The 27,974-nt window shown below is 39.1% G+C and overlaps 1 protein-coding gene across 8 annotated transcripts in view; it reads right to left on the reverse strand.

The window, feature by feature from the left end:
• SPAG9 (sperm associated antigen 9) overlaps positions 1–27,974 on the reverse strand; it is a 65,824-nt gene that overhangs the window by 23,178 nt on the left and 14,672 nt on the right. For 2 of the 8 annotated variants that reach the window (XM_040581835.1, XM_040581833.1), the window contains exons 3-11: positions 24,222–24,292; positions 15,403–15,497; positions 10,420–10,573; positions 5,781–5,991; positions 5,143–5,242; positions 3,878–3,999; positions 1,269–1,283; positions 747–804; positions 42–194 (exon numbers count right to left, since the gene is read on the reverse strand). In XM_040581835.1, coding sequence (XP_040437769.1) covers positions 42–194; positions 747–804; positions 1,269–1,283; positions 3,878–3,999; positions 5,143–5,242; positions 5,781–5,991; positions 10,420–10,573; positions 15,403–15,497; positions 24,222–24,292 — 979 coding nt within the window. Of the gene's footprint in view, positions 1–41; positions 195–746; positions 805–1,268; positions 1,284–3,877; positions 4,000–5,142; positions 5,243–5,780; positions 5,992–10,419; positions 10,574–14,545; positions 14,853–15,402; positions 15,498–24,221; positions 24,293–27,974 lie in introns of those variants that run through there. The other 6 variants (XM_040581834.1, XM_040581836.1, XM_040581837.1 and 3 more) reach the window with 5 other exon arrangements.

Below are 27,974 nucleotides of genomic sequence, written 5' to 3' on the forward strand. Positions count from 1 at the left end.
TGGGCTTTTTTCCTCTTTCACAACCACAAAATTGAACTTACTTTCTCAGCTCTTCTTCCAGTTCCTTATTCTTCTCTTCAAGCTTCTGTTTTGCTTGTTTTACAGCCTCTAATTCACCTTGTAGTACATCCTTCTCACAGGTCAACTCATCCACCTTTGCTATCAAATCATTCTTCACTACATTCAATGCATTTCTACACAAACATTTAAAATACACCATTACAAAGATGACTGTGATCTCATAGCTTAGCTAAGACCTACAAATTTCTTACACAGAGCTGCTGTAAAAAGATACAGCTTTCTAAACCAGGTCACACCCTCTCCCCCCAAATCTCAAATGCTCAAACACATTCACACCTCTGTACTAGGCAAAAGTACTGTTAAATCAGAACAGTTTGCTTAGAGGTTGAACTCCTCAATAGTGCCCCAGTGGATTAGCTGCTGCTGTTACGGCTGTGTTCATAACAGAGAAGACAGGGAGTTGATCTCATTAGGACACAGCACTGCATTTCTTGTAGCCTTACAAGGATAAAAGCAGCTTTCGCTTCTCAGGTCCTTAATTTCCAGGAGGATACAACTAAGCCATATATTTAGCCAAATATACCTATACATTCAAAAGACGTACCACCCCTACTCTTAGAACTGAAAGCACATTTGTATAATTTCAACTTTCTGTGTATGAAGATATTGAAGATGTAACAAAATAACAGAGGGTCAGTGTATTTTACATACACATTCTCACTTACTTTGTCTCCAACAGCTGAGTGTTTTCCAAAATAAGGTTTTCAACCTCACGACCCATTCCTTTCCAAAGGAAACAAACACATGAAATTAGCAGATAAAATGGATGTTTTTACAAAACTTATGTTTTGCCATTGTCTAAAACCAGCTGAATTACAAGTATAACAAACTTGTCAGAAAAACTGTGAGCTATCTGAAGTTTCAGGACTGACCTACCTTCTACATTTAGCTTTCCCCTCCACCTTCTTCCCAATTTGACTTCAATTAAAGCCTAAAGGCAACCCTGGCTAACCACAGGCTGGTGGCTACCTCCACCTACTCTGTTTTGAAAAGGTTACAGTACTAAGTAAGTCAAAACACAGACATAGCATTACTGGAGAAGTATTAGTCCACAGTAAGTTTAAAATGCTCTACTCTTTTATACCATGTTAGATAGAAAAGTATATCAGTTAAAGATACAAGACATGCTGAATTAAGCTCAGATTGCAAAAGCCCTGCAGATTTCCCCAGAGCAAATGATACCTTACCAAAGAAATTATGGTCTTTAAAGCCCATGCATTCCATGTAGAGCAAAAACAAGAACAAGAAACATTTCATGTAAGGTGTAGAATGAGCGAAGAGCAATAGATTTAGACTTATGAAGTAAGAGCAAATTAAAACAAAGCCACCACCAAAGATCTGAAGTGGAATGCAATGTGATTAGTAGCAGGATTTATACAAAAGACTAATGTTTAAAAAGTTAAGTTTGTCACAACCGTTTCTATTGGTTGGACCGCTTATAAAAATTAGTAACTTTTTTAAAAGTCTAGCTCATTTTCTGTGAAATAGTTTAGAAGCAGAGTACTTGGAAGAACTACTAAGCCATTCACTAGAAGTTTCAAATTAATGCTACTATGGAAAAAAGTGAACTTCACATAATTTCCATAAATTTAAATACTACTGCAGTTAAGTTCTCACCCTATTGTTTGCGTATCTATAGTAATATGATTTGCAGGATTTAAAAAAACCCCAACTTTCAGGCAAGTTATTTTACATCTTGTACAGGAAAATAATTACCACATGGATAATGGCAGAACTTATGCTAATTCAAGATTAACAGAACAAATGAAAAACATATGTTAATGGTGGAGGCCTCTTAAAATATTTTATCAACACAATCTTCTAAGCAACTTTGGCAACAGAAGATGTAAAAGATACCTGGATAACAACAAAAAAAGGTATCTAAAACCAGACATGCAAGTCAAAGTTCCCACTTTGAGAACTTCCGAGTTCTGAATTAAAAGTAAATGCTGTTTAATAGTGAAGGAACTTAGATCCGTTATTGTTACTTTATCAAGATCTGGAAAAATCCCCTACACTACCGTCATCAAGAGGTTGTATTCAAGTGACTATTGCTTTTTAAATATTTTCAGTATTCACAGGATCACTTCGAACAGGTTTCAGGATCCTTTATAACGCAAGAAAAAAACTACAAAGGCAGAGTGCAAAGGCAAAAAAAAATAAGTTACGAAGCGGGGAAAAAAGGCAGACAATGTACTTTATGAGAGCAGCAGCCAAGAACACCTAACTGTAGAAGCAACAGATTTCAAAGAATTTTTTTTAAAAAAGAAGCATACACACCAGAATATTCCCCTGGGTATGCAGCCCAAGAGAAAACAGATTAGAGAATCCCAATTAACTACTTTTACAGAACTTCAAACTGAAATGTAATGCTCACTTAAGAACAGACCTCAATGCTTGAAACACACCGACGGTCCTGGACGCAGATGTGTCTTAAGTAACATGGAGTAATTTGTACTATGGTTGAGCTCAAAGTGAAGTGATGATTACAGAGTGAAACTTTTAGGCCAACACATTCTGCATAACAAACGCAGTTATAACCATGTGCTCATTTTGCAGACACCGGTGTTTCTAGCAGTAGTTTTACAGAAAACGGTAATGAAGTCAGTGATTGATACGTTATACTAAAAAGCATATTATTTTTGCCCATGGAAAACAAAGCATCCATTATCAGGAAGTCCTGACGGTAATTTGATGACTTTAAACAATTTATCACGTAGCTAAGGGACAGAAGTTGCTCTATGTTAATACTTCTCCAGTATCTATATTTTTGCATGCAGAATGTGTCATTAGTTGTCTCTGTGACAACAGAGGGCAGGAGTTTTGGCTGAAGTATGTTCCAGCAAGGATGTGGTGGTCCTCACTGCTCAGGATTCAAAGCAGCAGAGTGACAACCAAGAAAAACCATCTGTCAAACCAGAGATAGGCCCATTAGTCCTTTTAAGTAATACTTGGAAAAAATGTCACCTACTTGATGGAAAGTAAGTTTCTGGTGGAACACTGAACAACCAGAAATCCAGACTGTACACACAATGGTTCTAAATACTACTACTAACAATCTGTATTTTTTTTCCGGATCAGTCAACAGAAGCAAACTGCTGATTTCTTTATACAAGCCATTTCTAAAACACACAAGAGTGGCAATCTGCATTTTATACATTCCATAGTACCAGATTTCATTATTTCAAAATGAGGCCTGAACCTTGATATGGCCAAAAATATCTTATGTTGTTTATAGAAAGAGCCTTCTTTTAATGACTTTTTTTTTCTCTCCTGATCAGCTCATACTCCCGAAATCTACATTTTGTTCAGTCAGCACACCAGTAACAGCGAGCTGTTCAGAGAGAACATGGGTTCCTCTTTCAATTAACAATCTGATTCTCAATTTACCACCATCGCATTCTGCTGCAGTTCTGTCTTACAAATTAAATTCCATAGAGACAGGTGATAAAGCCAGGCCATTACAGATTGGGCACAATCTGAATTAAACTTCCTACAACTAGTTGAAGATAAAAATCCTTGCTGAAGATAAAAATCCTTCTGTCAAAGAACATCCAGGGAAAACTGTAATAGAGAATAGTGTAAGAAGTGCCCCAAAAGATTAAGGCTGATATCGTTATACTGAAAGAACAAACAACACTTTCTCCTGGTTCTTGCATTCTAATGATCACCTTAGGATGACGCTCAAATGATTTTAACGGAAATTAACCCTAAGAGTAAACCCAGCAAGGATAATTAAGAACTCCACTAACAAGAAAAATTCCTGTAAACAGCATGTCTAAATAACCTTTCTTACCCAGTAAATCTGCACCTTCATCCACATCTCCAATTAGGCCAGAACCAGCAGATGACAGCTCTTCAAAGAGTGATTCTGTATTACGGTCAAATGCTTTGTTCTCTATGCCTTTGGTGGGAGTGCTATTCAAAGAAATAAAACAAGCCATAAAAAAAGCAGAAAGAAAAAAATCCCACACCAAAAAAAGTTTTCTCTGTGTTTTTACCAGCAATTCACTTGCTACCCCCCAAAAAACCAGAAGTAAAATTCTCAGCAGTCTTCATTTGGCTTAGAGTCCTAGATTCTATTTTCAAATACTACTTTGGCATCAAAATCCCAAACTTGAGGTCGCTGCTGATACTGAGCTGGTCAAGATCTTAATAAAATAAAGCATATCAAGTTTTGGTATACAGAAATTCAGCCCTGTCAGGACTTAGTCAGTGCAAATGCCTAAACAACAGACAGCTCAGACAAACTTCAAGTAATTTAAGGTAACGAGAACACAAGAGTACTGAATAGAGATCAAAATATTCCTCCGGCCAGAAAAGGGGCTCCTTTGTCACAAAGATTTTATGCCATTAACACTCACTATACTAGGTAAATTTTGCCATCTCCTCACAAGAACGAAACACACAGATACATAACAGATTTGAAGGACTTGTGGCTAAATCCTGAACTGTTCAGGGCTTGCCTAAAAGATCAGGCACACCACCACCACGCTGCTACCAAAACAGCACTTGTTTTATTATTTTTTATGGGGCTTTAGAACTTTTCAAAGAAATGTTACCCTTCACGAGTGAAAGCCTGCAAGGAAGCAGGCTCAGGCAAGAGCATTCTGCCAACACTGTCATTCCACCACCAGAATCAGGAAAAATAAATGCTGGAACATTTGCAAAGTCAGTCATAAATCCAGATTTTAAAGATATGGGTGAAAACACAAAGGCCCAGCCAGGAAACTGCTACTACCTCAAAACCTTGATCCAGGGAGAAAAAAACCCTTTTGGTATAGACCCTTTGGTTGAAATACGGACAGAGTATTTAAGCATTCTTAAGTCTGCTGTAATATGAAATACCCTAAATATTCACCAGGTGTAGCAACGGAATGAAGAACTGCTGTTGCACTTAAAACCTCCTGAGGAATTTGGGAAAATAAGGTCACAGAATTAGAAGACTCATCATATAATGCATGATCTCAGTCTGGTAAAATCTCTGAACAAGTCATGAGTTCAACACTGAAGTCTGGTATCTTCTAAAATTGGTTTTCCTACTCAGAAAATACAACTCACCTAGAACCCTTATATCCACTGAGGTCTTTATCCATATCCAACTCTGGAGTTGACTCAATGATTGCCTGAACTTCAGATTTTTCTTCGTTTTCATTTCCACCTAGGAAAAAGCAATGGTATACCTCCATAAAAAAAACAAATCACTGTGACATACGGTATTACCTTGGTAAGTCTTTGAACAGAAGTCTACTAAGTTGGTGACCAATTAACAACAACTTTGGTGATTGATTACTAACAACTACACGTAGATAATTAAATGAGAAGGCCTATTCATTTTGATCCTCTAGTGCAGACACCGGAATTTCTAGTTTTAAACCATGAATTTAAGCCATCCAACAGTAATTATTTTCCACTACTTCCATAATAAAACCAAGCAGATGTCTTATCTTCCCATGACTTCTTGTGTCTAGATCAGTGCCACTTCTGCTGTTTACAAGGAAACGTCATAAGTAATTCTGATTCTAGAACAATAAGGACACAAGCCACCAATAAACAGACTTGTATCTTTTACCAACGTTCTGTAATCCTAAAAACACTGAGTAAAAAAAAACATTCCTCATTTGTGGTACAACAATTAAGGTAACTGATTAAATATGAGGTGTATAGTAACCACGCACTAAAAAGTTGAAGCAGCTCACCAGTGGACACGTTTCTTGTCTCTTGAGCTACCTGTACTTCAATATTCTTGCTTACGTCCAGCTTCTCATTCGGCATATCTGTGTCCTTTGCAAGCCCTTCAGCATCTTCCTTTTGAGGAGTTTCAGCAGGCAGCACAGGTACATCTGAAGCAGCTGTGGATGCTGGAGTAGTAGATTTTGAGCCTGCCTGGCTAACATCAGAGAGCTCATCCTAAAATGGAGCAATTACCATTAAAAAAAAAATGAACATAAGATGAAGTATTATTAGAAGAGTTAGGCATATAAACTGAAGAATAAGCACCAACATTACTGTATTTTACTGAAGAATATGCAAATACAAAGGAACAGGAATGCAAGGAATACTTTAAGCCAGTACTGCCAAATTCATCTTCAGACTATGGCTGTTTCAATTCTTTTAAGGAAGTTATAGCTACATAAAACATGCCCTTATTTTTAATACTAATGTTTGATCTCAGTTGATAATTATCATCACAACTTTAGGGTGCTTTTCTATTAAGTCTTCCAGACAACAAGCAGCATTACTCTACCAATAACCCTTATAGCTGCACAATGAACTGCTGAATCTTCCCAAAGCTGTTATAAAATTAATTGCTCAAAATGTGCATGAGGTCTTAAAACATCCTCTTGAAAAGTAGACGTTGAACCACTGATGCAGAACATGGATTTAACTGACAAAGTAGTATAGTATTTGCAATCACTTCACTCAAACTGTTTTATGTGCTTTCCAGTCTGAACTGCAAGCCCTGGATGGATGACATCGGGAACGAGACACTGAAGTGCAGGGACTACTTGTCTGGTTGGATTTCAGATCAACTACGCAACAGCAGTAAATAGCTCCTTCTTAGAAGTGGATTCCTGGCAACAGTTTAAAATACGACTAAACCATGTCCTTAAGTGCCACATGTACACATCTTAAATACCTCCAAGGATGGCGATTCAACCACATCACTGGGCAGCCTGTTCCAACGATTCACAACCCTTTTGGTGAAGAAATTTTTCCTAATATCCACTATTAGGCACATTAGATATTAGATAAATTAGGTATTTCCTAATATCACGAAAAGGCACAATTTGAGGCCTTTTTATCTACTGTCTGCACTCCCCACCTGGCTCAACCCCTCTATTTCCCAAAGGTAAGCCCCCACCACTGCTTGTTCTTCCCCACAGGACAGATTTGCAGGTGCTGGACCTGCAGCATCCTCCCTGCCCCAGTGCCCATCCCCACCAACCCTGGCTACTCGCATTACAGCAACACGGTATCAAGAACCACAGATTATTAATCCAGCTGCTGGATTTGGGATGATGAGCATTACTCAGACAGGGCTGCATCAGGCACCGTGTCTGAGGGCAGGCTAGGCTGTGTTTGATAGAACTAGAAGCTACTACCTGATAATATTAATAGCCCTTTTCTGGACCTTGTCTCCTTTCATTCACATTTTACCTCTCATTCATGACCAGAGCCATATCAGCATCCAGATGTCTTAACTCTGACTTAAACAGCATGTAACAGGGAACAAGAGCTCACTGCAGATATGAAAACAAATTGGTCTTCTTAGACCAAGCACACAGCACTAGAGGAATCTCCTTGGGAAAACTCAAGATGAAACACTGAGGCTGGTATATGCAAAATGAAGGCAGGATGGTAAGTTTTGGTAAAAATATCTTTAAGGTTTTTAAGTCTGAGACGTTTAAAGAGACCTATCTGTTAGATCAGGAAACCTAAACTTATCAAGAACAAAGCGGTGTAGATTTTAAAGCATGAATTCATCGTACCGCTAGCATCCCTTTTTGAGAAGGAAGTGAAACTGAATTTTAAGGTTATTTTTTAAAAAAAAACCACCACCAAAGAGAGCTGCATGCATTCTTTCATTTGTATTCAGTGTAAGATTACTAAGAATTGTAATTTATAGATTTTTACTTTTGGAACATCCTGGAAAGCTAAGATTTTAATTTGGGGGGCAGGAAGTAAAACACACATTTATATATATCAGCATAAACGTAAAGCTTGTATCCCATAATGATAACCCCACATGGAATTTTCAAGCTCTGGAAACAAAGTTCTGCACTTTCAAGACCTGCCTATCAATTACCTCCAGTTTCCATCCTTTTTTAGTCAATTCCAAAATAACTGATTATTACTTTATTTCTAAATAATTTTGTTAGAATATCCAGTCAACTAACAGATGCCACTGAAGGAACAGAACATGTACACGTACCCGAAGTTATACAAAGCAACAAAACCGACATCCAAATGTATTACATGATACATGGTGCCCATTTAAAAAAAAAAAAAAAAGGGGGGGGGGGGAGAAATGAAAAGCTACACAATTTACCCAATTGCCTTTTGAACTGGTGAAGTTCAGCTATTGGATAATGATTTATACTTCAGCAAGCAGATACAGAAGGGAGGAAACGGTACCCCTTACCAAGGGAATCCAGAGTTCACACAAACAAGGCATGAAACCTCAGAGCTGTTGGCTCTGTTCAAACGTTTCTACATCTTTGTATTCCAAAAGCATCCACTAACTGATGCAGCACAGACTGATCACTGACTTTCACACACCAAGCTCAAGAAAACCAGCTTGATAGTGCAAAAGAAAAGAGCGAGAGAATGGTCCTTTCCTTACAGGAATTTCAAATCACCTCATCTATTTTACAGTTCTGACTTTTATTATCTACTGTATTTTTTTAGCTAACTCTTGGAAACAAAACTGATTAAACTATCATGAATGTTTGTTCTAGAACTAATGAAAATGAAATGCAATTCCATTAAGCAACAATGAATGAATCAAAATATCTCAACGCCTAAGCCTTTGAAAGTCAGTCCTGTGTTGACTTAGCAAATCTCACTTTTTTTGGCAATGTTTCCAAAATACTTTTTCCTGAAAAAAAAAATTAGTTTTAAAATTAGATAATTAAATCTGAAGTAGTATAGCTCATCAGCAATACTTTGCAGAAATAAAGGAGAGAATGACTGGTACATGACTGTATGTCGTCTTACAATGATCTCCAGCAATGTCACTCACTTCTGTACAAGCTACAGAAAGAATACTCACTCTTTTTGTCTGGATTTCTGCCTGACACCTACTTTTTATTACACTTTTAGAGAAAACACTGACCATTAATGAAATGTTCATGCATGAATGGAAAATAGATGCCTGAAAGCAGCAGAAGCTTGCTTGTGCCTTGTACTTTAAGTTAGAAGTATTAGCAGAAATTAAAAGTATTAAGAAAAAAAGTTTCTGGTTATGACTTCAATATATCACATTATTCAACAGGTTCACTTCAGAAGCACTTTACATTCACAGCTAAAAAGCAAAGATGCAGCTTTGGACCTAAAGAACCGACTAACTAGGTTTGAAAAATTACAGTCTGTGCTGTTTTGTGAATTCTTTCTCAGCAGTCCATTGTTTTTAGAAGAACTACACCAAGAAGCCTGTTTTGACAATATATAGTAACCAATATAATTTTCTGAGGGGACAGGACAGGATCAGGCTGCTCTTTGTAACTCATCTCCACCTACTCTTAGTCATAACTAAGATGTATTTCAGTGACCTCTCCTAAAGTCTGTCAATTTATTGATGTTAATTGGCACAGCACAAAGGGAACAGGACAAATTTAAGTTCAAAAAATGGTCCTAGCCAAGAGTTTAAAGTGACTAATTTTTTGATCCAAACTCCTGTTGTCACTTTGATACGGTTTGTAGTTAACCATTACTTACACATCCCATTGTCTCTATATGACCTCTGGGGGAGAAAAAAAAAAAAAGTCTGGGGTCCAATTTTTTCTGCCTAGCTTTTTTAACTCTTACCAGTTTTAGTATTATTTCCCTGCTAGGTATTAAGTTCACTTAAGAGGAAATCCTCCTCGGCTGTATGCCTTTGCAGGAATAACAGTACATCCCCAGCCTTCCAAAAAAACCCTCATCAACATAAATATATAGGGAGGCTTTACACATGCTGGAGTTCTTCACCCTGCAGATCCTTCCTCCCGCTGTGTTGTTACTGCACGCTAGTCCTGACTGCCAGATTCATCACACTCCACCACCACTCCCCCATTTTTCCATTTCTGCAGCTTGCTCTATGCCACCCTCTCACTGTTGGAAGACAGAACAATTGCAGGAATTACAGCCAAGCTACATGTAAGGGAAATCATTATCACAGGCTAATTTAGGAACGTTAGGTCATTCTCAGCTCTGCAGTATACCTACACTATACGCCTGAGAGTAGACAGAGGCTGCGGTAGGAGTGCTGCGGGCGCAGTAATCAAAGTTTTCCTTCTAAAACAATATTAAACCAGCAGACCTGTTTACAATATCTAGTTACATATCTAGCGTGTAAAGGACAAGCCACTGACCTTTGGAAAGGGTCTTTGGTCAGAAACAAAAAACCACCACTCCTGGGAGTAAAAGGAGAACTAGCCTGTATTACTCCTCATTTGGAAAACGCAACCCAAACTCTATTGCTTCCAGGAAGTTCCACCAAAGCTCATTTGAGTAAGCAACATACTTGGCTTAGGGTTTTCCCTCCTCCCCTTCAACTTTCCTTCCCATCAAGAAACTATAATCCATTTACAGGAGCTTCTCCTAATACCCAAGGCAGCCAAGCTGAGTGCTCACCTTCAGGCTTGTGTGGGACCGTGGCTGGCTTAGCTCGTGGAACTTCCAGTGCTCCGACCCAGGCGTCTCCCCTGCTTCTCTCTGAGTTTCTGGCGTAAGCAGCGCATCTCCTGGAGGTAACGGGAAGATGCCCAATGATATCGGACGCTCCTTTCTGTTTGAGAGAGACAGGTTTCATCAGCCATTTCAGATAGCACACAATTTATTTTCCTGTATGCCTCTGAAATCAGCAAGGAAGTGGGAAAATTACAGGTTCAAACATTCATACACTGCACACTCTAAGTATACAAAGTAGCACACACAGTTTGTATTACAATGCCTAATAATTCCTCGTTCCACATAATTTGTTTGCAAATAGTCTATTCTGTGGCTTTAGACAGCAGTTATTGATCGCTCTGTAGCTAATCTATAGTAAACAAAAGTATTACAGAAATGGAACACAAACAGGAGTGTAAGATGAAAGTTTCCTTATTTCAGACTAAATTACAGTTTTCAGCAGCCACTCTTAAAAATACCATTTTGCACTTTTTTTTTGCAAGACAGTAACCATCTAATTTCTACAACAACTAAACCATTAACAGAAGCATTTGCGAAAGTTGTAAATAATCAGCTTAAAGCCCAACTCTTCTCAAAAGGTATGGATTTTTTCTGAAGACCACAGGAATTACACAGATTTGTAAAACTGAAAAAATGGGTCAAGGAATTAACAATGTTAAAACCACCTGACAGTCAAAAATTGCGTGCTTTTAACCAAGATCAGTTCAACACTCTACTTCAACATAAAGCCACACAACAGCTTGTGCCAGTAACGCAAATTACTTCATCCCAACTCTTCACCATCTCTGCTACCTTTATCACTTCCCTATGGCAAACAGCCTTTGGAAATCGCAAAGCTTTGTATATTGACCCTCCAAAGAACATCCCCAAGTCCATCTTGCCATCAGTACTGTGATCAGTGAACAAAAAGATTCATTTCTCATGCTAGCAAGAGACAAAAAACATTGTGTTGAATACAATTCATAGGATGCTACAGCCAGCCCTGGAAAGGAAAAATATCAACAGGCATAGTATTGAGATAAAGCAAAGTATTTGTCCAGTCAGAACAATGAAATACAGAAAAGAAGAACTGTAATCAACTAGCACAGCTTTAAGTATACTGAAGACAGAAGGTAAAAGTGTACACAAGTGAAGGCAGAAAATTATGCTTGAAAGAAAGCACTGCCTTTAATTACCCCTGCAGAGATAGTCCAGACAAAGTATTAAGATCTGAGAGATCTTGCATGTTAGCATTATAAAAACTCGAACTGCAACCACATATACTTTCTTTTGTAAGGCTTTTCACAAATTAAAACATAACCTAGGCAAAATTCTGTGCAGAATTAGTATCTGCATATAAATTATACGCAAAACCATGACAGGAGTATTGAAAAGCAAAAGGAAAAGCTAAACACATTTATAATTTTTCTTTTGGTTTTGTTTGTTGTTTTTTTTTAAGAAAAGGTAATCAAGAAGGGATTGCATTTAGCAATTAAGCAGTAAACTCCTTCTGGTAAATTTTACAACACTAGAAAAAAAAACAATGTTCAAAAAGCACACAATTTTAATGGGCATGAACCTTTCCACTACAGGTATACAAAGATGCTCCTTGTCACAAAAATCTTTGCAACTAATTCTCATATTGCATGTACCTTGGCCTTTCATAAATATTATTCCTAGTTAGGTCGTTAATTCAGAAGTAGTTCAGCAGAGCAAAGTAGGCAGCAAAACCAGTAAAGCAAAATTAATCAGCATTACAAAATAAAAAGCATACGATACTGTTCCAGCATTTGCAAACTGAGCTGAAATGTCTTCACGAAATATAGTCGCAGAACTACACAGAATTTGATCCTAGCAATTCCCGCTATTGTACCAGGTTCTGCTTTTCTTTAGATTTCCCACAACTCTCGTGTGTGTGTGGAACAAAAGACACACCGCATAATCTAAGCTTATGTCAAAAGACAGACTGAAACCATTTCATTGGTTAAGAAGTCCAGCAACAAAAAAAAAAAAAAAAAAGGGAAAAAAGGCTGCCCTTCAGTGGAAAAGAAAGGCAGCGATAAAGCATGCATTGTATAGGGCCCTTCGCTTTGGAAACCGCCTCCCGCAGCCATGGTTCAGGGCAGGCAGATTTGCTTACTTGCAGGATACGCCACAAAGCTTATCTTCTTTGAAGTCTTCAGAAAAAGATAATTTAACAAAACGCGTACCAAAAAAAAAAGGTCACAACTGACATTCGTGGAATAGTTTGAAATAAAATTTATAATACATGTATTTTGTTGTGCTAAAGCAGCAGTTCAAGCGCATTGCAAGATACACAGTGTAAGTTTGAAAAGGGAGCTTATTTCCGAAGTGAGGGTTATTATGTGCATGTTTGCATTAAAAGAAATTATCTGATTAGATTGAAGCAATTTCAACATGTTTCACTGGTTGTTGACCGGAAAGCAAAGAACCTTTCTACTCCCCCAATGTCCAAGAAATATCTGAAAACACAGCAGTGAGCAGAAGGCAAGCACGTGTTTTAAAAGCCTAAACTAATACTCTGAAGTGATGTATTGAAGCATTTACAGGAACCTTTAGGATAAACAACCAGATGCTCTGTTCTAAAATCCGACTAGTGTTAAAAAAATAGAACAATTCTTCTACAATTACATCCTTCATCTTGTATTTTTATCTTTTTTAAATGAATAAAAGACTACAGAAGTGAGTTCCAATTCCTGTAGTTCCTAAAGCAAATTACTATGGGCGGGAAAAAACACAGCTTCCCAAAAACCCCCAAGTCCATCAAATATTCTCCAGTGGAGCAAAAGCACATTACAAAAACACTGTTTGTTAAACCGTCTGACTACTTAAATATGTAAAAAATAAAATAGAAGTTAGTGAACGTAACATTGAATATTTTGCTTCTTTTGTTGTGTTGGGTGTTATTTGTTTTGGGGGTTTCTCCCCACTTTTAAATAAGCACAGCCTTACTAATCAGGTCATTCTATAAAGAGTTAGTTTAGATTTATTTTATTCCTTTTTATTTAAATATTCATACACATTTATTATCAGCTATTAATAACTGGTATTTATCTATTGATTGGCTTTAAACCTTTGGAACAATCCTGTGCTCAGACCCCAGTTAAATGTGTACTACCATGCAAAGTCTACATGCACTGTTTTAAGGAGAAAAAGTCACACAGCTCTTTCAGAAGACACTGTTTTCCAGCATTTGGCCCTTCTAAATATTGTTTACTATTAAAATTTACAAACCACAGTTAAAGTATGTCAAGTTTGCAGGTCATAAAGATACATTTTAAAACTTCCAGCTGTTTCCCATTTTTAAGTAGAGTACTAAACCATGTCAAGATTACTCTTGCTCACAATATTCTAACGCATCTCTGCCACCGCTCAAAGCAGCCAGGACAAACAGAACATAACCTGGGGGGGGGGGGGGGACGGGACAGGGTCAGACAGAGCTGGCAACCTGCCATACAAGTATAGAAAAAGAGGAGAGGATAACATTCGGCCGAACAATAGTGAATAGGCTTTAAGAGTTCTAATGCTTAAATAATGAAAGACTTTTTCCCCACCAAGCAATCATCAGATTTTTTTTTTTTTAATAATGTGATCAACTAATCACTGTGGTTTTGAGATTATCAATGAACTGGTCTTACATGACACTTCGGATTCAAAAAAAGTAAGATTTAATAGTACAAGGCCTCAGGCTGCATACATTTATGGCTACACAAAAACCAGCAAAGTACCTGACAATACACTGAATGGTGGGCTTTACCCATGACATTACCATCACAGGGTTTTTTGCAGGTTACAACAAACCAATATTAACAGCTTGCTTAAAAAATAAATTAAAAATAGATATACATAAACTGACCTTGTACTTGCTTAAATAAGTCAATTAAATTTGAGCATGTTAAAAAACAATATTGCCATACCCCAGTCCATAAATACTATGTTTACAAAAGAATCTGAAATGTATGAATAATTTGCATCTTTAATTTATTGTTGCTCTTTCTGTTTGAAAGGAAAACGGAAAGCAGAGAGAAAGAAAGAGCACATGAAGCCAAGGTTCAGTAGGTCAGAGTACCTGAGTATCCTTGGTAGGTTCTGCGTCAGAGCTGGCACACCAGTAGAAATAGAAAAGTGCACGAGCAGCAAAACAGAGAGAGATACCAAGATAGCCGAGTTAATGACCACCGCCCCGCCAACGAAGCCAAACACAAATAGCAGCATGCATCCAGGATTCATGGCGCTGCGCTGGCATGGTGAAACGCCGGAACCAAGAAGGCTACACAGGGGCTGAGGGTGTATCTTTGTAGGCAAAGTCTGTCATTCAGCCGCTGCCACAAAAACAATGCCATCAGCAGCAGCTTTCCACTCTTCTGCAGCAGCTCCAGAGCAATGACATCACCGCTCTCCTCCCCCTCGCGCCCAGAGCCGCCGGGCTCCTCGCAGCATCTATGCAGCAACGCAGAGACACAGCCAGCCCGGGAGTTATTCTCCCCTCCTTCCACACCAAGTTCATAGGCTAGAGAGCTTCAAAATCTGCATAATATATTCACACCAAGCCCTCAGAACAAATGGGTACCACGATGCACCCCTTCATCAAGCCCTTCATCAACCCGTACACAAAGCCACAGCAAGGTATCAATTATTTTGGGACAGCTCTGACATTTTTCCCTGCCTACCCGAATGCAAACACTCAAAAAAGCCAAAATTGTTTAATGCTAACGTACAAAGTATATCTCAACGTTTATCAGTACAGCAGCAAAAGCCTCTTTCTACTGATTTCTACACTATTCTCTTACCGCATTCCAATCATACAACAAATCTTTCCGAATCAGCCAAACCGTTGTTGTAGGATTAAAGAACAAAGTCTTGCAAACACAAATGAATGGATTTTTTTTCTTTCATTTCAGGGTGAGAGCGTAATAAATAGCTTACCTAATTCTACTGTGTGTTGTGGATTCTAGCTGATCACCCCCTGTTAGCTGATGAAGTTTGGTTCTTTCCAAGTGCTCCATATAATTGTGAATCATCTGTTTAAAAGGACAGAGAAACAGCAAGAAATATTTAGTAACATTTACTTTTACTACAACTGTGTAATTCTTGGCCAATATAATATAATCTTCCCCTGCAGTGCTAAAAATAGTAAAAGCATTCAGAAACATTAAAGAAACAGATAAAGAAAGAAGCAAAATTATACAGTGTGTAAAACCACAAACCAGAAGAGATGCCTGTAATAAATAAAAAAATTGGAAAACTTTCATGCACAGGAAAACATCCCAAGGGCACACAAAGTGCATGTGAAGAGTTTTGAACAGAAGTACCAGGTTCAAATTAATTTTGGAGGCGAAGACCTCTATGCCCAGCAGATATTAAGGTTTATTATGACACAATACATTTCACTATAGCCTAATTGCCAAGTACTGTGAAGGTGAGAGAATATGCACCTCAAATATTAAACGTAATGAATCCACAAACCAAGAATCAGATTATTTCCAGAGGCAGAGATATGAAGTCAGCACCTTTTCTAACATTCAAAAAAATTTAACTGTTCTGTCTTTTCTAGAAGTGAAGTTTGGTATTAAATTATCTAGACTGACATCTCATAAAAAGGACGGAGCGCCTGTGGGGTTTTAGCACTCAAGAGCAGCTTTGCTTCCTTACTCTCTTTTAAGAGAGAGCCAGAGGCCAACATGCAGACTCCTGCAGTCATGACTTATTTAATAAACCCTGATTCTAATCGGCCAAAGGATAATGGTACCCAGCATGTAACCGATCCAAGACACGCATGGCGAGATGTAACAGGTATCGCTGCATCACTCCAAAAGGTGAATTTGGATGTATACGTCTTTGAAATGAAAACTGGGAAAGCCTGAAGAGAAGCCTATGTGACACTTGGTATTTTTAGCACTCCTGCACTCACGTTTCACAGATGAATAAGGCACTCACAACACCACCAAAAAAAAAAAAATAAAGGAAGAAAGAAAGAAATCATAGGTGTACTGCAGAAGAATGTAGTGTACTTTTTTCCTGAGACATATTCAGGTCATATCTCAAAGGCTTCCTCTAGAGAAAAAAAACCCAAACCTATTCTGTAAAAGTGTAATTTCTTCGGCTATTCTGGAAAGGGTATACACAATCTCATAGAATAGTGTTATTAACAGGCACTGGTACAACCCATAATACATAACCTTTTATTTTGGGGGCAGTTGTATACATTAGGACTGAATTCAGCTGGACCTGGAAACCTACATCTCTGTGTTACTTTCCAGTCAGCGTTGATGTGTCCAAGGCCAGTAAAGCTTGACCTTCACATACTATTAACTTCAACTAACAGCAGCTTTTCCACGAACACTGCTTGCCAGCATTAGCTATATCTGAATATATATATCCTCAGTCCGAGAATTTTCTGGTAGAGTCAATCGGCTTAAGATACCCTGATTGATGGATATTCTATAAATCAACAGCTTACATGGTAAATACTCGTTACGTACAGATCCTGGTTGTCACACCATTCACCTGTACTCAATGTAATTCAGACCAGAAAAAAAAATCTCACTATTTTTAGAGAAACGTTATATAATATACTTTAACTGCTGTCAAAAGCTTAAAAAAAATTTATCCTCCAACAAAATGACATAAAAGCAGCATTTTACTAGGACCATCTTGTTTGCTTTCTGAATTTTTTTAATGCTTACTTGTACACAGGAGCAATCAAAACATGTGAAAGCTCCACCTTCAACTATCCACAAATCTTGGTTTTTCTTTTTTCACCAAGCAACCAAAATTAGGTGGTCCAATGATTCCTGTGCATAGTTTTACATGAGTTTATTATAATTCACATTAATTTAGAAATTCCAGGAAAAAAATAATTCATAACTTTGAAATACACATTAAACCACCTGTAATCCTGTCCATGTATTCCCTCATCATGGGAGGGAAGATATTAATGAACAGAATCTGACCTACCCGCAAACACTTCGGTTTGCAGTACACCAATTGGTTTCTTGAAGTAAAATTTTAAACAGAACATCTGGGGTGCTTTTTAGCTAGTGAACAGAAGCTGAGTAACTAGTACCTTTCCAGGAACAACTAACACATGGGGGGGGGGAAAAGAATAGGTCAGTAAAACCTGCACAACTTTCGTGTTTTGCAAAGTACATGGTTTAACCTACTTTCTTCCCCCCTCTCAGTGTATTCTTTTGTTTACTGAAATGTCTCATCGTATTTATTGCCCACATACAGAGGCTAGAGGGCAGGTCAATTTAAAGGACTATGAAGTTTAGTATTGTTCGCAGATGAAAATGATGCTGCTGCTGCTGGAAATCTGTAGGTCACGTAGTTCAGCATAAAGTGCATAAGCTATAGGAACACAAAAATAAGATGAAAAAACAAATACATGTGTAGTGCAGCTTGGCAATTTCTCTCCAGATCCAGGCTATACATGCCTGTGGTGTCCCAAAAATCAGAAGAACAGTGCCCCCGTGTAAAGTCCACACACTGTCTTGATCCAGGGTCTCCAGGACACAAGTTGACAATACTGAAACATCGTCCACAAGGAACAGATTCCCTCCCCTCCCCTCCCTACCCATTGACAGGGCGACCACACGGCTGGGGCTGTACAGTCATGAGACACAGGGCATGGATTCTCAGCTTCTAGAAATCAGTTAATCAAAAGGCTGAACTAATAAATACTGTAGCTTATTGGGAGGTTAGTTCACTGTAACTGCTCATCTACAACACAAATTTTGAAGACTCCCTCCAAAACCACTGGGATCTGAACCAGATGACCTCCAGAGGTCTTTTCAATCTAAATTACTCTAAGCCTCAGCATATACTTGAAGTGCCATCCTGATAACAAAAAACCACCCAAAACAAAAAGCCTAACAAATTAATGCACTAGAATTCTCAGTGCTCAAAATCTGATCAGAAGTTTTTCTATGTTTTGAGATTTCTCAGCTATCCAAAGAAATAGTTTTAATATTACTGACAATTTAAAAATAGACTTACATTGATTTAATTGCTCTCTACTCAGCACAATTCTTACCAAAGTTATGCTGAAGGGCAGATGACAAAGGACTATATCTACTACCCTGCTCTTCAATAAAAGTTGCAGTCAATATTTAATCATCTTTAACCTTTCACTACTGACGGCTCACCTTGCTGCCCCTGAATTTCACAAGTATTTTCATTACGACCAACTGTTCAAGGAAGACATCATAAACACTGACCACTTCAGCACTGCTGCAATTAAATACATTGCTCAATCACCATTAGCTGAGGGGATTAAAGATAAACTCAGAACGTGGAAGAATTACCTTATTTAGTTAACAGCATTCCACAGTTCACGTGTTCGCTCATTTTAGGTCACAACACGTGCAAACTGACTACAATGAACTTTTGAGGACACTCCAGCATGAACATGGAAGTCATTCCCTCCGAATTGCACATGACAATTATGCAACGTCTTCCCGTCTTGAAAAAATACTCAGATCTGTTTCCTTGTATAGCACATGACAAGTTCTACAACTGCAGAAAGTGTTACAGATTTTTCTGTGTCTTAAACTTCAGCATTCAGTGAAAGACCACTAACATCCTGTCACCAGTTTCTATTCCTACCCTTACAAATACGACCACTCCCAACGCACACAAGCCTGGTATTTTCTTTGTCACAAACAAAAGCGTGTATACCATGTTGCAGTTATTGTTACCTGCACGTTTTCCTTAACCAGGTTGAAAGCATCTCCTTTATACCTTCCTTTCTCTCTCAGTCCTTCCTTTTTGTGTCAATGCTTTAACTCCCCCAGGACAGGTTTTAGTAATTCTTTTGCTGTCAGACCAGGCTCAGGGCTACAGCCCTCGCTGTTCAGCCTGCGGATCCAATCAGGTTTGGCACAAGCAGCTCCTCCCTTTGGGAATGTGCCACCAACTGTGTATATATAGAACTTTCTGTGTCCCACATAATCTCCATTTATTAAGGTAACGGACATCTCTAGAATCTCCTTGATTCAGTACAGAAGTCCTAAACATACTTCCATGTAACTACCTTTTACCTTTAATTATTTGCGGTGACCTTGTCATCCAAGTAAAAACACCACTCCCACTGGTGAGCTTGACGCATCTTTAACCACATACAAGATGATGTTGCTGGCAGATACAATAGTACGTAAAGATGTTCAATCCAGGCCTTTACACCAAGTTGTTAATGCTTAGCATAAAGCTTTAGAAATACTATTTGCTTGAACACATACCTAAAGTCTGATCTCAAGACACTGTGCCTGGTACCCATGGTTACCCACAGTTGTAACTAGACAACTTCCATTTGGCCTTCTCTTGCCGTTTCCCTATACAGGGACTTTTGCAGGGGATATATTTATCCAAATGAACCTGACAAAGTACATTCCCAATGCCAGCGACAGGCTCACTGTTCTGTCACATTGTATCAGTGCAGAACACTGAGAAACTTCCATGGCCCAATTATGCTTCATTAAACTAAGCCTATGTTCTGTGTGTCAGGGAAAGAGATATTGAACCATCTTAGCCTTGTGTTTACCAAAGGATAAAGAGAATCGCTTCCTTAAAAAGAAAAAAAAGTTTTATTTTGGAAATCTGTTTAGAGTAGTGCCACAGGTGTTAGGCAACTCTCAAGCAGATGCTAAAGTTCTGCTTTGTCTCAGTTTCCCAACTGAGTAATAAAAGTAGAACAGCCTTCAGCAGAGCCTTTCTAAAGCCAGTGCCATAGTTATGAAGTGCACCCCATTAATTATGCAGAAAACTCAAGAAAGACCCTTTACTTCCTGCTCAGGGGGTTTGCTCTGAAAGAGTCACTAGCAGCAGTGCATCATCTCTTTGCAGCAAAGGCAAAAAAAGCACCAACAGGTATGTATAGAAGACAGAACTGCCTTTATACAGGGAATTTTCTATTAAACAGAACAGTAAAAGCTACAGCTGAGTAGCAGAACTCCTTTTCTAAGTCTACAGAGCAAAGGTCTGAAGACTTTTTGATTAGACCATTGAATCCAGCCTTGTGGCTGTGTAATTACTTCCTGCATCTGGTCCTTTACAGCCAGAGAAAGATGAAAACGAGACTTTGCATAGTTAGATTCCAGAAGTCCAAATTCAGGAACTCCAGCATACGCTTTATTGCTCATCTGTTACAAGCATTACAAGGGAGGAAGATCAGCACAAGATCAAAATACACTGCAAGCAGGGAAAAGACAAGGGACCAGAGGATGTTAACTACGCAGGGGACCACAACATGGATGTAAGAACACGTTCAGGCTGCACTCATACATTCTGTTCTGACTGAACAGTTTACCCTCTTCACTACCTGCAACAAACGCTCAGCTGCACTCCACCTCCCAGTCTGCCAACTCAACTGCTCCGGTTTATCACACCCTAATCCACTGAAAATCAAACCAGTTAGCTCAAGCACAGACTTACCAGGAGAGGAAGCTTAAGGGGGCATAGTCCACTCACACCCATTAGCCCATCTCCCACTCTACAGAGAGCAGCCAGAAAGAGAGAGGCTGATTTAACAGAAGGGTGAGGAAGGCTAAATACTCTTCCCAGAGCTGCACCCAGCCCTGCTGTTTCTGCAGCTGCAGACACCTTGTTGCTACAGAACGCTGGTGCCCCGGAGCTGCAATGCAGAGTCCTGTCGGTGGCAGGCTGAGCTCCAAGGAACACTCCCCACACTCATCACAATGCTCACTGCGGGTGTGGGATTCAGTTCTCTGGTTCACATCACTGGTGTAACTTCCCATGGCTTTAAGTAGTTTAGAGTAGGTCTTGGTCCGTTTTGCCTGAAACCCTTTAGGTGAAATTGCTGTGAGCTGCTGAGTCAGCAAGCTTGCGGGGCAACCATCTCCTGCAAAGAGGTAGCCACAGGCACGGAGGGCTGAAAGAGGACAGTGAAGTCAAGAGCTGCAAGAAAAAGACACCCAAGTCCAAAATACTAATCTGTGAATTAAAGACGAAGGGGGGGGTGGGGTGGAGGGAAGCAAATTCTGAAGACAGGCAGAAAAGAAAAAAAAGACTAGAAATACAGATTGCAGAAAATGCAGTCAAGTCAAATCTTAAACACAACACCTGTCAAAGTAATCACTGCCAACACCTTACAGCTTAAAAAGAAACCACCTTTCTAATATGCTGTTCATTATTTGATCAACTGAAAGAAAAACAATTGCCATTTCAGTAGGTACCAAAGACGGATCACTTGCAAAGACAATGGTGAAGTTGATTCAGAAGGAAGTGTTCCTTCCTAGAAAAACTTCAAAGTCAGAAAGGTTTCTGAAACAAGTATTGTGAGAGAAATATTTAAGCCAATAAACTTGCTAACTAAATACTTGAAGTAGGTTGGACATTTGCCAAAATATTGCATTAAAAGAAAAAAAATGTCGTTACTACACAGACCTAAAGCACTAGAATTTGATGGGACAAAGGGAACCAGGAAATCCCAACCGGGGTGGGGAAGAAGGGCACCATTATTGGACAGTCCCTTCCAGTCCCCAGGGATTTCAATCCCCGAGTCTTAAACACACACCAGACACCAGCATTAAAATGCTGACCTCCTGAGACAGTCTTTGACTAAGCGAGGTACATCAGGGACTTTGTACTTTGCAGGATTCACAACGGGTCTCTCTAATTGTGCTCAAAAATGTCTTTACAGATGAAGATAAGCAATATCTAGTTAGCTTCCTGAGGTTAGTCACACAGTTGTCAAAAAGGCTCCCAACCTTCTACAACCAACCATACTGCTGGTAGCTATTCTTTGCCCTTAGTTCCCAGCCCAGACCTAAGCTTTTGCAGCCCACAAACCCATTACCCACCAACTCTCCATGCCCTATCTTTAATACCCTGTTGTATTTTAGCAGCTGCACGCTGATGGCCTGAGAATTGCGTGCACCTCTAGTAACGTCTACACACATCTGTAACCTAAAGACAGAGACCAAACCGTATGTAGACAAAAGCAGAAATATCCTAACTTAAAGGTGTTTGGTTTTAGAAGCCACATAATATAGATTTTTCTTCATCATTCTGATTTCCTTAAGTATTTTGGGTGGTCAGAAACAGCTGGACACAGGGAGAGAGGTGAAACATTAAAAATGAAAAAAAATGTTGATACTAGAGAAACAAAGAAAGTGGTAAACATGCTGGAAGGAAGGAGTACAAAAGACATGAGACCTGATTTTAAGAGCACAGAGGTATGAGTATACCATATTGCACTACAACTTAATTCTTTATGAAAAAAGGACATAGTCACCTCCGTAGTAATAAAGCCCAAGAAAACACCTCTCCCTACACCAAAGAGTGAGTTTAAGATGTAAAAGCATTTAATAAATTGGAATCAAACCAGCAGAGGCTGTTGTCCATTTTGGAGCAAAACCTACGTAAAAAGATATTCAGAACATTTCATTAGCATTTCATTGAATTAATGGTGCCCAATACATTTAGTTATCTTGAACTCTGCAAAACAGGATTCAGTAAGAACCTGTGCCATTTCTATTGTGGTGATACCCATAGGTTCTAACTAAAATAAACCAAAACTTTGCAAGCACACAGTACTCTGAAGTACGTCCAGTTCAAAAGGATGTAAAACTTAAGTGGGCAGCATTAAGCTTTATCAATTCTCATCTTAAATTTTGATTTTCCAACAGACACAGCACTCTAAGGCAACTGTTCAGTAACAAACATCATCTTAAGTAAATACATGAGTACTTTTTATCGAAGAGCTGCAGAAGTCTTGTCACACAGCATGCAAGAGCTACGTTGGTTGTGGGTCCAAGCCACTTTCAGCTGTTGTCAGTACAACATACTCATCTTACGATTGCTAAAGAAGTATTAAAGGTAACCAAATCCAACATCTGTATTTGCTTTCCCTTTCCCCACAGGTGGTTTTTTGAGCTAGGAAGACTCAGTATTGCATTTCCCACCTTGTTAATGATCATCTAAAACAAGCTATCTGACCTTTCAAACAAAGGTAAAGCTATCAGAGTAAGGAGAAGAACTGTGCTCAATACTGGGACTTCAGATAAATCAGAATTACTCAGAGAACCCAGTCATTTCCTCACTAAAGTATACTAGTTAGGCAGTAAGCATCCCTGCATGGGAAATACAGCCTGCTCCTAAAAACCAAAGTGTTGCAAGTCCCTTTATGCTTTAGAACCAACTTCAAAAGTACAGCTCTTATTTATTTAATTTAACAAAGTCAAACTTGTCCCATCTTCATTGGAAAATACTGTTTTGAACAGCTATCAATAAGTATGGCACGGACTTCCTTTAATCATGTATCTCAGTAGGCAGCCAGTTTTTGAAGGTATTTGTTCCTTCAACAGTACAAGTAAAACCAACACAGAAAACTGCTGGAAAGAGTACTGAGATTGCAATTTCATTTCTATTTCTTTGAAGTTTGTTAGCAGGCTTTGAAGAATTGCCTTTGAAATATGAAAAAGCAAATTCCTGATTTGTTTTTTTAAAAAAAAAAAAAAAAACAAAAAACCCAACTCTGAATAACTGACAAACCTATAAAACTGACAAACATGTCATCAAACTTACATGGAGAAATACAGATGTGAATGAGAAAAATCACATAGCTAAATGAAGTCCGGTTATAACATTAGCAATACAAACATCCGAGCATCAGTGAATAACCCAAAGTATCCAGTAATTTTCCCAACTGCTTTTCAGAACACAAAGTTTTCCATAGATCTACATTTTTACAGATACTCTGAATTCGTCTTGGCATAATGACCTACCTCTGTATGTCTTGAATGAAGTGCATTGTATTCTTTCTTGAGTTCTGCCTCCCTCTCCTCAAGTCTGCTAACTGGAAGAAGAAAAATTTTAAAAAATGAATTAAAATTAAATTCAGTGCTCTAGTAAATGAGACTGACTTCCCTAGGACCAGGCAACCAGATCAGAGATGAGAGTATTCTCGGTAGTGAATAGCAAGTCGGTTCTTGTGTTTTTAAACTCTTACCACTTGAGCTTCCCAAGTAAACCACCAGCAGCATAATCTTACAATTTGCAGTCCTCTTAAACAGCCCAAATACTGCTAGTATGCCGATTGCTAGTCCAATGAGGGGAGGAGTGTGTTACGTTCAAGGAGCCCTTACTACCCACACCAATCCAGATTGTTCCACATGTGCACACAGAAACCATGGGAAGAGTCAGAAGCCACGTCACATTGCTAGACTGAATCTTGGGTGAGAGCTATGACTTCCAGTTAAGGCTCTGCACTGGTTTCCTAGAACATAACCACACCATTTCCAGAGGTGTTTTAACTAGAGCAAACATAAACAAGGTATTCTTTAAAACAGCTTCGAGTCATATATTGTGGTACAAAAATTAAAAATTCTGCTGGCATTCACTCATATTCCACTGAGATTCAGGGAAAGAAAACATTTGAATATTTCTGTCGGTATTCCAAGAAATTAAAATACAGGGCACAGATTTAGTAGAACTTCAGACAGTGAGTTTGTATTAAGAGGAGAAGATCTGGAACAAACCACATTATACCTGTGCAATTAATTTGCACGAACAACTAAAACAATTTAGAACTTTCTTCACACAACTTATTTTTTCCCCATTCCAACAAAGTATTTTTTGCTGCTTAGATGCAAATTTTTTTTTCTAGTTATTTTTGAGGACAATATTTATGTGATATAAAGCATGTGTTTCAAGTTCTGTAACTGAGCTCTTATTCCACTTGCCCTGTTTAAATACCCCTATGAAATTTCAAATTTGTAGTTCCCCATCTCCAGAGACTCATTGCCAAACACATTATCCAAAACAAATGCCAGCATCTTCTCTGCCCTTTGCACATTTTCATATTGCTAACCAGGCCTTCAGAAAATTAATTATCAATATACCATTTCTTTTTGCTCCATATATCTGTATTTTGGCATAGTATTTTATTTTAAGTATGTCTCAATCAAAAAATATATCTTTGCCAGAGTCAAATGCTGGAACCAAAATACGTAATCGTCTACTCACTCCAATCGGTGTAAATATTCTTAGCTCCTAATCTAATCTTGTTCTTATTAGAACATTAAGTTCCTTGACACAACCTTTTCCATTCCACCTGCAAGTATCTGACCAAAGGTACTACATCAAATCTTATTTATACCAACACAAGATTGAACACTTTCATTTCTGCACTGGTACCGAACTGAACAAAACCTCTTTGGGTCAAAGAGCAGCAAGCAATGTACAAGCGTTTACAGCACAAGAAAAATAATGTATTTTTGAGATGCAATGCAGGACAAATATCTAACTAATGGAATATTTTAGGGTTTTTATTTTAGCTAACAGATGTTTTAAGCCTTCCCATACATTTAAATCATAGAATGGTTTGGGCTGGAAGGAACCTTAAAGATCACCCAGTTGCACCCCCCACCACAGGCAGGGCCCCCTCCCACCAACCCAGGGTACCCCCAGCCCTGTCCAGCCTGGCCTTGAGCCCTGCCAGGGATGGGGCACCCACAGCTGCTGCGGGCAGCCCGTGCCAGTGCCTCAGCACCCTCACGGGGAAGGATTTCTTCCCAATATCTAACCTAAATCTACTCTCTTTAAAGGGAGGTAATATGGAAGCTTGTTATACATGCCTACAGAAACAAGCATCAGAATTTTTAGTTACAAAGCTTGACATGACAAGCAAAATTTTATCCACTTAGACTGACAGTCTTTCCAGTCAGAAGTAATTACATTTTACAACAGCTGACCATCAGAGACATCCCAGCAGTGACCAGTCAGCAGGTCCAAGGCAGAGCTCCCCAGCTTTAGCTGCGCACCCCACATCCCGCAGTGGCTGGGCAGCTCACGTGTGAATCCATCAGCTCCGGGCTTTGCACCGCACTTCTCAGCATCCCTCCCTTTGCCGCAGTCCAAGGGCCTGGTAACCTTTCTGCTGTACTAAACCTGCTTTAGGACAGACAAACAGCCTGGAAATCAGGAAGTGCTAAGTGCATGACTAATTGGCTTCATATTCGGTGAAACCATCTGCCTCTCCTAACAAGAGTGCCCAAGCACCTGGCAAGAGGTGGGCAGCCCTGCCACAGCTCCGTGCCCACACTGTTGCCCTGCAAAATGCTGCTGCTTCATGCTGGGTCCATGTGGCATCACCAGGAACTTGCAAAGAAACCACGGCGATGTGCCCCAACGTCGTTCGGTATGCTTGTGTCTAGACACCGCAGCCAGCGCTGGCTCCTAGACATTAATTTTATCTGGTGGATTCTGGGAGAGGTGCTTGCCACGGTGCATTGAATCAAGATTAATGCCACATTAGGTGTTAGAAACACCCTTCTTTGCAGCTGTCCATAACCTTCATGAGATCCACCAAAGCGTTTCCCACCATTAGGATTTAACAATTGATATTCCATAACGAAGCACACCATTTTCTCCTTTTATGGCCCAATTTTAAGTAGTTCCCTAAATCAAGTCATAGAAGACAAACGTAGATACAGGTACTGCTTAGTCAAGGAGCGTATCTCCGTTAAATCTGGTAACTTTTTGTTACATACATTAGTTTAAAAAAAATGAAAGCCCTGGAAGACAATGTAATTGACATTCAGCATTTTCTTCTGGAAGTCACTTCCAGCTGTGTAACACATGACAGTCCTACAGCCGGAAGTTTCAGGTCATAAGCAGATGTACACTTAAGCTGATACACCCTCAACAGACACCACGTTAACAGTCCTCAAAACAGGCTTTTCCAATACCAGCAGGATGATACGCAACATCAGAAATCTATGTACCCCAAACATGCCCCCATCAAAGATAAGATCTCAACAAAACCACCAACAGAGGAGGCTTCTCTTTTCCAACTAAGCACTGTGGAAAAGATCAGATATTCCCTGAGGATCAGAGGTCACCATGGATCTGAACACAGCAGATAAACAAACCTAGTTAAGAACAGCCAGAACAAGACCACCAGATTCTTTCCCCAAAACCTTGGAGAAACTTATTAAAACACTACTAAAGGTTCTCTCCCATCAGTAGTAACAGAAAACTAAAAAATGCCTTCCACTGGCACCCAGAAGCACAGTTAAAACGAAACAGTCACCAGTTCCACTGTACTCCACCAGCGCACAGAAGAGTGGAAGTCTGGCACCTCCCCAGGAACACCCTCCCAGGAGGAACGGAGCTGGGCACTGGCACTGCCTGACACATGCTGGGCTCGCAAGGTGGCAACCAGACACAGTTCCCATCAATTTCACTTCAGTAACAATACAAAAAGCTCAGGCTAAGACTTTTTTTCCAACTAACATGTCTAATTCTTAATGGGTAAATGGTAAAATCAGTGTGATGACATACATCCTAAAAGCAAAATATCCATTGTCTCTGTTTTAATACGTCTTTATGAAGCCATTGTATCCTCAGTACATCACAGAAGATACTACACTGCAAGGTGACATTGTGTAAGGTATTACATGCGCAGAATACAATACACATGAAAAGGTTTCACTACTCACAGCTGTAAGTCTATGTAGAAAATTTTTAAAGATCTC

Source organism: Falco naumanni, chromosome 1 (assembly GCF_017639655.2).
Source record: "Falco naumanni isolate bFalNau1 chromosome 1, bFalNau1.pat, whole genome shotgun sequence".
NCBI lineage: Eukaryota > Metazoa > Chordata > Aves > Falconiformes > Falconidae > Falco > Falco naumanni.